The sequence below is a fragment of the Notothenia rossii genome (assembly GCF_949606895.1).
Source record: "Notothenia rossii genome assembly, chromosome: 6".
NCBI classification, from domain to species: Eukaryota; Metazoa; Chordata; class Actinopteri; order Perciformes; family Nototheniidae; genus Notothenia; species Notothenia rossii.
In genome coordinates, this window is record NC_136909.1 from 36,379,616 (window position 1) to 36,391,005 (window position 11,390).

Genomic DNA, 11,390 nt, shown 5'->3' on the forward strand with positions numbered 1-11,390 from the left:
AACTAAGTTAACTATCTAAAGACTCAGAGAGTAATTTACCTCACCAGAGCTGTAGTTATCAGCCTCTCAGTCTGACAGCAAAGGACTCCCCCTCCACCTTGTTGTTGAAACAGCTCCTTATATCCGTTAGCGCAGCTAGCTAGCACCAGATGCTAACAACAATACACGTAACCGGTGCGCGCGCTTTCTCGCTCGCTCGCGCCACACACATACACCAACACACACCCTCCCGAGCTTGAATGACACACAGAGACCAATCGAGGGCATTAGTATGATCTGTATGAAAGTGGCAATGTCGGCAGGCCACGTCATGTATACAGCCAGTCACCCTCTGTGAGGCAGAGTCAGACCCACATTTGCGCTGCGTTGCGTTTACAATATATACGTATATTGCCGGCGGCTGAGTACCGGCATTTTACTGAGTACCGGCACCTTGCCGGTACTCAGTAAGAAGTGCCGGTACCACATGGGTAAAAATCAGAAGTGCCGGTACTGCGTACCGGTGAGTACCGGCCCAATTCAAGCACTGGTTACAATGGCGTTTGTTAGCAACCAGAAAATGACACCAGTAAGGACAAACAGATGAGAATGCTGCGTGGGGTCTTGGTGCCGTTTTGGCGGGACGTTGCGGGGCTCGCTGCTCCGCCCTGTGGGGCTCGAGGAGCGGACAGTGTGAGCTGGATTATTGGTGTTGTTTCCTGGTTGCTGCGTAGGGTCTGCGAGACACCGCGGAACGCAGCCTGAGCACGTGCGGAGATCTGCGGAGCGCGGCTGAGAAAAGGCGTGTGTGTGTGCGCGCGCGCAGAGCTCCGCAGATTGGTCCATTTGGTCTGCGTTACGTCACTGTACCCAGGAAGAAAACAATGGAAAAAGAAAAATCTCCAACGAGGCGTTCTGGGGCAGCATAGACAGGTATTTTCTGTGTTAGAGTTGTACTCGCTACAGGGTGTACTTTGAGGGTTTGTGACTTTGCCGCATAACTTTACATGCATAACAAGGTAACACAGGGGGGACGGGTAATAACCAGAAAAGCATGTCATGGGACCTAAACACCACTATGGCTCCATAAAAGATCATTTTTACATTAATAGCACCCTACTGTATAAATCACCTTTTTCGATAAGGTTTTATTTTTAGGGTGAATTATTTCTATAAAAAATTACAGTTTTATTATAAAAATAACTGTCTAATTTTCTGGTTTAATCATGTATTGCTTATCTGATATTACAACAACGCTTCAACCTTTTTACCATAATGTCCAACATCTTCTCATAGCCTACATAATATTTGTTATTTCACTTGTGTAATAAAAGACTGCACATAAAGTGATAAGTATAGTGATTATTTTTCCAGATGTTGTGTTTATCCGCTGTGCTTTCTGGACTGTGACTGTGATCCTCCAACGTGGCCTACACACGATACGACCGGTTCCAGATGCTTTCTGGGAAATGAAGTCGTTACTGTCATTTCTGGTACGTGTTTCTGGACGTCTTCCTCGAAATGAAGAAACTACCAAACTAACCGGTTGTCGTTAGCAGAAGGTCTATTCCGGTTTCCTGTCTGCCAGCAGGCAGCCAAAATGTTGGCCATTCTGTCTGTGCTGCTTTTATACCTTTTTAACCCCGTTTTGGGTGTTTGGTATCAGCAAGTCTACTGCAGCATATCAGAAAGCTGCGAGTGCGACTTTAAGCCACATATCAGAGGTAAGACCAGATATGTATGTCTGCTGCTTTCTGTCTGTCAGCTAGCTTAGTTTAACATGTAAAGTATCTATAGGGAGGTTGTTTCACCCATTTTTGTCATACATTATATGTTTTGTTCGTGTACTGAAACTGTAAAATAACTGAGGTTGTCACGAAGAGCTACCTTATACTGTAGTCACGTTAGCTGTTATGCTAGCTAGCATAACACAGGATGTGTTCTCTCATATTTAACATTGCAGTTACTGTTGAAATTGATTGGAACAAATCATTGTTTTGCAAGTAGCTAAGTCTTATCTGTAGCTGAATTGTGTTATTATACTGTTGAAAATGTGACACTTAAACAGTATTTGTTGAGAAAATCTAATTCAATTGGGCATTCTAGACATAGGGGAGAGTGGGGTAAGTTGAGCCATTTTTTTGTTATGCTGTCGTCTAAGCAATGAGAAATGACACATAGTACAAATGAAAACACACACCTATAATTCAGGATGTTTCCTATCAATGGCAATGATAAGAATTAATATTTGATCAAGGGCAGTGAAAAGATTACTTCTAAAAAAGAAAGTGGTCTTGTGGCTCAACTTGCCCCCCAGGTAAGTTGATAAACTATAAACTATAACTATAAACTATTTAACTATAAACAATACATTTCAAACCAAATACAAGTTTAGTTTTTCAAATATTTTAAATATAAATTTCGATTGAATTGATTGATTTACTTTTAACATGTTAAAAGGAAAAGTAATCATACAAATGGTGATACAATTTCATATATCTTACCAATCAAAAACAGGGTAAAAAAATGTTTGAACTTTAAATGTAGCCTACAATGAGCTCTTATTATCAACCTGGCCTAATTTCATTAATTTCTCCATTGAAAAAGTGGCTCAACTTACCCCAAGGCCCATGGTTCATTTGACCCCATAGCCACCATTTTCGAAAAAATAGCCTAGCATTAAAATTCTATAGAAGTTTCTCAATACTCAAATTTCCCCTCCTCGACTCCTATCCTCGACTCCTCTCCTCGAGACTTGGTGCCGCCCACAGGAGATGCGAGCGGAGGAACCGAGGAGAGAGGAGTGGAAGCAGCAGGCGGTTAGAGAAATGAGAACTCCTCTCTGAGCGGTCACTTTAAAGAGACGTCCATTAATGATGACAGGAGGCACAGCAGCACTCTGATGGACAGGGGCCGTATTTACGAAGCATTTTATCTTACCGCTAGGAGTGCTCCTAACTCGCGCTAAAAAAAATTACGTAGGAGTTTTTTCTTAAAAGTTATTCACAAAGCCGCTGAGACCTACTCATACTAAGAATAAATCACTAAGAGTGACGTGCCGTTGCTATGGATTACGTCGATTCTCGTGCATGAGTTTAGAAGCGGTCAGTAAGGTGATTGGTTGTTCAGAGCAGGCGGTCTCGGTGAAACTCATCCGCAACATCCCACAAACGAGCCCACTAAATCACCGAAAAACAAGGAAATAGCCTAGGCTAGAAATGTATTCCTATCAAATAGTTATGGACAGTGCAGTTAGCAGAATACACGCATGATGACAAGTTTGTGCAGACCACGATAATGAGGTTGTATATGCACGTTAAAGAGAGAGAGCAAACAATAAAAATACGTAAATTGCATTAAATCAAGGAGGCAATTAAAAGCACCCTGCAAACTATTATCCAATGAGCATATTTCCAGCACTTAAACACTTTCAATAACAGCCCATACCGCCGTTCAAGTCCCCCTATCATGATGAATGAAAACAATCTGCGTGTTGATGGAATGTACTTTCTTTCTATTGACGAACACGTCCTCATCTTTTGATGGCGCAATTATTTTTATGTGCGTCCCGTCAATAGCACCGGGCATACCTGCAATTGCCATGAAGTTGGCTTTGGTCCTGTGTAGTTGTTGATTGTCCAAAGGAAACCGGATAAACTGTTTGATGATATGTGGTCTAGAGAGCGCCTTGATGGTTTGGTTTATGGCACGCCTGACTGATGGTTGCGATATTCCTAAATCGTCGGCATTGCAAAGTTGCATTTTCACTGTTGCGAAATATCGTAGTGTTGCCAAACATTTTATTTCCGGACTAATCGGGTTATTCCTGTTAGTCTGGGATGTTATTGCATCCCGCACTAATTCCACAACAAGTTTGATACCCTCACGATTGAGCCTATATCTCTTGATCAATTCACAGTCTTCCATTTTCTCCAAAACATTTCGTCTCGCAGCCATTTTCAGATTCTTTGTGAATAGGTCTTACTGAGTTAGGAGTCCTCTTGAGGACTTTTAAGCTCTCCTAAACTTAGGTGCTACTTTTAGGCCTAAAATACTTTGTGAATTGCTCTTAGTGAATAAAATTAGGAGTCCTAAATTTAAGACTGACACGCCCATTATGTTTAGGAGTTTCTCCTAAATTCGCCAGTTAGGAGCTACTTTTAGCCCTAAGATCCTTTGTGAATACGGCCCCTGATGTGTTCATGACGACTTATATATTTACTTTTAATTCATTGACAGTGCGGACAATAACAGGCTACAGATGCGGACATATTACACACACACATATTTATATAAATATATACAATTTCAGAATCAAACAAGTATGAGAGCACTCTCATAACGTAACACAATCAGAGACTGGATACGTATATATCCCCCCAACCCCTCTCTCTGGTCGCTGAAATGGGGAATTGAAATTACGGGCCAAAAGTTGTACAAGTATTAAAAGTAAGCATAGGACACCAAACCAACTGAGACCCGTCTGTCCGCCGTATCTACGCACTGTAAAACACACACCTACACACTGTACCACACACACCTACACACTGTACCACACACACACCTACACACTGTACCACACACACCTACACACTGTACCACACACACACCTACACACTGTACCACGCACACCTACACACTGTACCACACACACACCTACACACTGTACCACACACACACCTACACACTGTACCACGCACACCTACACACTGTACCACACACACACCTACACACTGTACCACACACACACCTACACACTGTACCACACACACCTACTGCTCCTAAAGCATAATCAGGCTACAGCCGTTGTGTATTTTCTTATGTGAAGCACTAAATGGTCTTAGAAGAATGTCGACTCTTTGTTTGTAGATATCTACTAAACTACAGCATACAAATACAGAAAGTAATGTAGGCCTGTTATACTGATTTATATATATTGTACACTGCTCTGCTTTTTGCACGAACCTCACAGCTGTTCTCACTGTAAAAATCGCGTTGCGATGAAAGCAGTTACTAAAATAATATCCAAGGGATGCATGCAGAGCCGTCATTGGCTGAGATAAGTACGGCCGTGCGTCACGCCTCCACCGTTCCCGGAAATGCATCCGTGGAGGAGCCGTGGAGGACCCATCAGTGTCTCCTCGGTTAGAGCTCCTCCAGAGAGCCTCCTCGATGCTCGATGCTCGATGCTCGATGCTCGGTCCTTGAAGTGCATTTAGAGAAATTAGATGTCCTTAAAAATAGCGCGCTGAAATTCATTTCCGGGTCACTACCGGAGGACCGAGGAGGGGAAATTTGAGTATTGAAAAACCTCTAGTCATCTTTAGCTTAATGACTCAGATGGTTTAATACGCTGCCAACACATCAACATAATATATGTGTTTAAACCTGGATACTTTTTTTTTGACATGACAGCTCACATCTAGAAAATGTACTTTGACAAAACAAAAATGTTTACTTACCAGACCACAATGAGTATATCTCTTTCACAGGCAATGAGAAATGGGTGGAAATTGCATAATTTCTGGTCACATGATTACAACTATAAGGCGTTGCCTGGTAACAGGTGGTGGTTCAACTTACCCACTGGCTCAACTTACCCCCTTCTCCACTACGAAGTCCAATTCAAAGCAACAGATATCCTGAGATTGAAAATGATCTTTTTGGATTTTGTTTAGAGGGTTATAAGTGACCAAAGTCATGGGATAGGAGCCGTAAGGATCGTCATTTTATTTAACATCATCAGCCATAAGGAATTCCCCCAAAAAGGCAATGTAGTAGTGTGTTCCTGTCTTTAAAGGTATTTTAGCTCCGGGTAAAGACAAATAAGTGTTGAGAATAACTTAACCAATAATTTAACAATAACATCAAACAAATCTTTATTCCCTTAATTTCAGATCTGGAGTGGGACCTTTATAAGAATATTTATGGACAACATCTGGCTCAGGACATAGTGTCAGAGGAGGTGGCGAAGTTTCTTCAGAATAAAAGCCCCGAGCGGCCCCTGGTGCTGTCTTTCCATGGCTCCTCTGGGACGGGGAAGACCATGGTCAGCTCCATGCTGGGAAATCATCTGTACAGCTCTGCGATGAGCAGCCCGTACGTCCATCAGTTTGTTCCCGCGCTGCACTTCCCCTTACCTGACCGAGTCAAGGAATACAGGGTAGGTTAGAGGTCATTAGGCAGTGTTCATCTTTATCTCATCATCATCACCAATCATCATGAGTATAATCAAAGATAAGAAACAATTAGGTGTGTCTTTATTAGTGGTGGGAATTGATTAAAGAATGTAATGGCGTTAATCACAATAGTGATTAATCATGATGAATTGTTTGCAGGAGGAGTTGAAGAGTTGGGTGCAGGGGAACCTGACGGAGTGCGCTCGCTCCGTCTTCTTTTTTGACGAGATGGAGAAGATGCCTCCAGGTCTCATCGATGTTTTGGAGCCTTTCCTTGGTCCCTCCCACGTTGTGTTTCGCACAAACTACCGGAAGGCCATCTACGTCTTCATCGGGTACACACACACACACACACACACACACACACACACACACACACACACACACACACACACACACACACACACACACACACTAGTGGTGTAACAGTACACAGAAGTCACTGTTCAAGTTTGTTACAGAAGGAAAAATGAATGCATGAGGATACATTTATTTTAAACAGACAGCTGTTCAAGGTTAAATGTATGGCGGCCGACAGGTGCATGTGTTACTACAGCCAAAAATATAAAAACGTGCCAAAACACATGCAAATGAAAAAATACTATTTTGCTCAAATCTGATAATGATGGACGACAGAAATAAGAGTTCACAGTGACTGAACTGTCACCTCCATGAGAGAGACGAGCTGTTAAAGTGTCCTATGACTTCCAACAGAAAATAGTTCCCTAATTATAAGATGTGAAAAATGTTTGACTCAGTGTGTTGTGTGTGTATTCCCCGCAGGACCACCGGAGAGGAGGTGATTAACAGAGTGGCTTTAGAGAACCGGCAGGCGGGGCAGGAGAGGGAGGACATCCAGCTGGAACACCTGCAGGAAGCCATCGCACAGGCGGTCTACAACAGCACAACAAGTGAGTGTCCTTTGATATTTAACTTTCAAATATTCAGAGAGGTATACGGACTGAAGAGTTGTTATATGTAAATGTGTATCCTAATAAGAAGCCTTCTCAGTGGAATGCTCAATGTTGGAACCACTGATACCCTTTTTCCAAGAGGCAGTTCTTAACATACTTTGAGTCACAACCCCTTTGTTAGCATTGTAATGGCAACAAGTCCTTACTACCTACTTATACAAAAACAATTTATGGTGAATAATTAATATTCCATAGGTTTCTCGGTTAATGTCCTGTCACGTCACGCCAAAAATAATACAAGAATCATTTTGTTTGTATCCTCTAAATCTTGCTATCGATTAGTCAGACTGGCTTGGGTTAGCTATGCTAACATCATCCATGGAGGAAGAGCGAAACTTCACATGACACTATCCTTTATTTGAGCTTTTCTCGCTAAATATCCCGTTCATTCTCTTTTACCGAACTGTAAAAATGTTCATTTAAAGCGACAAAGGCACTGGTGGACCAGAGTGAGTGACTAGTTTCATGCGGCAGCTGGCACGAGGACACGCTAAGCTATATGTGGGTTGAGGTTGTAGCCACGTCTCTCTGAAATCAGTCTAAATGATTTCTTGCTATTCAATCTACCTTCTTAAGTTTAATAGTACCTTAAGTTTTAGTCTAAGTAGTCTGCCACTTTTGCTATTGTGAGAGATATTCAGTGTGGAGGAGAGAGAATTCCCTCTGGAGGAAAGTTTGGGATTTAGCCTTTGCAGACCATTTACATGCACACAATACATACAAATTACAGCATAGGAAGGTGGCCTCTTTAAGTGTATCACAAGTTGAAAAGACTGCTGACCAAACTAGCCCCAGCACAGAACTAGAACAGAATTAATTCCATTGGAAAAGGGCTCTCCTGAACCACTGTCAGTTGAAGCAAACTAAAGTGAGCTTCTCTCTCCAGGCGGCTTCTTCCAGTCCAGGGTGATCCAGCAGAAGCTCATCACCCGCTTCGTCCCCTTCCTGCCGCTGAGCCGACGCCACGTGGAACGCTGTGTCCGCTCACAGCTCTGCCAGCGGGGCAGCTGCGGCCGCACGGACGTGGTAGAGGCAGTAGGGGGCGACATGCTCTACACCCCCGCCCAGGGACAGTACTTCTCCACCACCGGCTGTAAGGCAGTCCCCGCCAAAATCAACCTCTTTCTGTGAGCCAAGGTGCAATCTGATTGTTGTTCTAAGGAGTGAAAGGCTTTGAGGGGAGTCAGTGAAGAGGAATAGAGTCTGTCCCTCACATGGCGGTCAGAGCAGCGTCTCCGGAGCAGCGTCGAGGAGTCGCTCAGGGGGATTTAAATCACAGCTTCCTGTATTCAAAGCATGCTAAGGTTCCTAGAAAGCGTCGTTGGTACACGTCAAACTCTGAACCTTACAAAACCAGGATTTCTGCCACGCTCTACCTCAAACAATTCCTTTAATTGATGAACTCTAAAGGTGGTCCAGGCTTCAGCTGCAGTTGGGTTAACATCAGTTATGTCTTAAAGACTATTTATCTAGTATTTATTTAACTTTGACCAATGTCCTCCTTTCACTTTTATACAGACGCACACATTTCACTCCCACTTCCCCTGTAGGATCCCCCCCGCAGCAGCTGGAGGCTAAGTGCCTTCTGGGAGTTTTACTAAAATTGATCAAAAGGCTCAGAAAAGGGTTGTTAAATTTAAAACTTCTGAATGTTTTAATGTGTTTATGGAAAATATATTTTCATGAGCTGAGACAATTTACTACTCTACTACTTTGATTACTACAACTCACTTTGCAACACATGTGAGTAGTGGGATGCAATTCCATGAGACAAATTCAAAACCAGAGTTTTAGGCAGAAAATGTTTTAGCTATCATTGGTGCTGAACCAAATGTAATAAATGTTATTAGAAATATACAATAATTATAAGGTTATCCACCAATATATGACCTTAATTAAGAACCCATTATCATTGAAATAGCAGCTTCTTTTTAATAAATGTCATTTAGATCGGATTTCCTCCTTTCCTTTGGAGTGTCATGTCTATTTTTAAAGACATCAACAAGGAGGAAGACATCTAAAGACCTAAGAAGGGTTTTACTTGATATAGTGTTGTTGTGGATGTTGTAGTTTTTAGAGATCATCATTTCTGCCACCAGAGAGCAGTAACGACTTGCTTTTGCCAAGAGTGTGAAGCAGAGTTCACACAAAAATGATTGGTAGTTTAATTAATGTAAAATGTATTTTAAGGATGTTGCCTGTGTGTTTAATCACACTCAAAATGCACTTTACTTCTATGAAGGATACAATGGATCCGACATGGAGCCTGGAAACTCTAACCAGACTCCATGCAAAAATCTGTCGTTTTTCTATTTTACTCTGCCTCTGAAGCCCAGACGGTAAGAGTACACTATTAGTGGAATGTAGTTTCTTTTATTTTTTGTAACCCTGACAATAAATGACATTCTCTCGTTTTAAGTCTCACAATGAGGAGCAGACATTGTTTACAGGGTTGTTACAATGTTAGATGAACACAGTAACCAGTTTCAGCCGCTGAAGTGCCTGGATGCTGGCAACTAAAGCCAAATGCGCATTTCTGGTACTATAGTGTAATGAAAAAATAAAATCTCCAAACGCACAACAAAAAATTTTCTGTTTTCTTTCTGACATTCAAAAAACATTTAATACACTGCATGTTTGTCTTAATATCATTTTTAGGTAGTCCTACAGTACGGCTGCTGACAGGCCCAAAGCAACTCCATCAGGAGAAACGTGCTGCAGTTTCAAAAATGATGCAAATATAAAAACACGAATGTGCCAAAACACATGCAAACGAAAAAACATCTTCACCAACTTGACAAAACATGCGCAGCGTTTAATGAAAGCACTGCATAAAGGAAACGCCGCAAATAAAAAAGAGCTAATACAAATTCTGCAAGAAGCTCAAAACACGATAGAGACAATATCATTGCAGATCTGCTGTAAGCTAGCTATCTAAAGTAGTTTGCCGAGTCATTTCTAATAAACTGACAAAACACTTGAAATTATGAAACAGACTAACTGCCGTTTTCACCTGTCGGCCACCGTACTACAGTACCAGAGTGCCTTTCATTTAACAACAAGTTGGTTATATACACAAATCATCTTTTATAAAAACCTCATGCTGATCAAAACAGAAGCTTCTGCATGACTTTTTGCATTTGGTTACAACTTAAAGAGAATATAAGAGAGAGATAAGAAGTACTTAATTGGTCCCAATTTGGGAAATGTTTGCGTTTGCAGCAGCATAAAAAGACAAGGCATTGTACATTAGAGAAATTAAAAGACTAGAAATAAACAATCCAAAATGTAAACATCTCAAATAGAAATACAATTGCATTAAATAAGTAGGAAATATACATGTTGAAATACAAATATACAGTACAAAATACAAAGCAGGATATTATATATAAATGAAGTGTGTAAGGAATCAAATATTGAATTGAAAAGGGACATTAGTGTATGTGTGTATGTTGATGCATGTTGCTCTTCGCCACCTGTCTCTGATGGAGGAGTGGAGCTGCTGTTTGTCACAGCTGAACAGGAAGCAGAGGAAATGTGATCTCTATCTCCTTCAGCAGGAAATTAATAGTTTCTCCATCGGAAATGAACAGGTGTCAGAGGTCTTTCAGGTGTGTGTGTGTGTGTGTGTGTGTGTGTGTGTGTGTGTGTGTGTGTGTGTGTGTGTGTGTGTGTGTGTGTGTGTGTGTGTGTGTGTGTGTGTGTGTGTGTGTGTGTGTGTGTGTGTGTGTGTGTGTGTGTGTGTGTGTGTGTGTGTGTGTGTGTGTGTGTGTGTGAGAGTTTGAATGTATCTTTTCCTATTTACTTCAAATGATGATCACTCAAATGTTTTTAAGATTAAAAATGCATCCTTAAGGTCGAATCCTGCAGGAAAAGGAACACAGGAAGTAAGATGTCTGTCGTGAGGACGTGATTAAATTTTTTTTTTATAGAATTGTTTTGAGCCGTTGTAATGTGTTGCACCTATTGGACACCATTTATAAGTGTTTAGAACAATTCTTCATATAACTACAGAATGTTTTTTTGTTTTTACTTTTGGGTTTCCTCCCAATACTTTTTGCATTCCCCTTAAACTTAAGGACACTTGGCGCGTTGTTCACGTTTTATGATGCACTGCCAGAAGACTGCATAATCTACAGAAATCGTATGATGCCTTGTATGCAGGTAACCTGGTGAACATATCATGGTAATATCTGCTTTGCCCATTACTCCTCCTCAATTGGTGTCATCAAACTTTCTGCCACCTTTATGTTCCCCT

The 11,390-nt window shown here is 41.5% G+C and overlaps 1 protein-coding gene across 1 annotated transcript; it reads left to right on the forward strand.

The window, feature by feature from the left end:
* The first annotated feature begins 575 nt into the window (after window positions 1–575).
* Window positions 576–10,790, forward strand: tor2a (torsin family 2, member A). Its single transcript, XM_079688143.1, has 6 exons — window positions 576–912; window positions 1,354–1,703; window positions 5,877–6,142; window positions 6,318–6,493; window positions 6,942–7,069; window positions 8,019–10,790. The coding sequence occupies exons 2-6, from the start codon at window positions 1,580–1,582 to the stop codon at window positions 8,261–8,263; spliced, it is 939 nt and encodes a 312-aa protein (XP_079544269.1). The 5' UTR covers window positions 576–912; window positions 1,354–1,579; the 3' UTR covers window positions 8,264–10,790.
* Window positions 10,791–11,390: the final 600 nt, after the last annotated feature.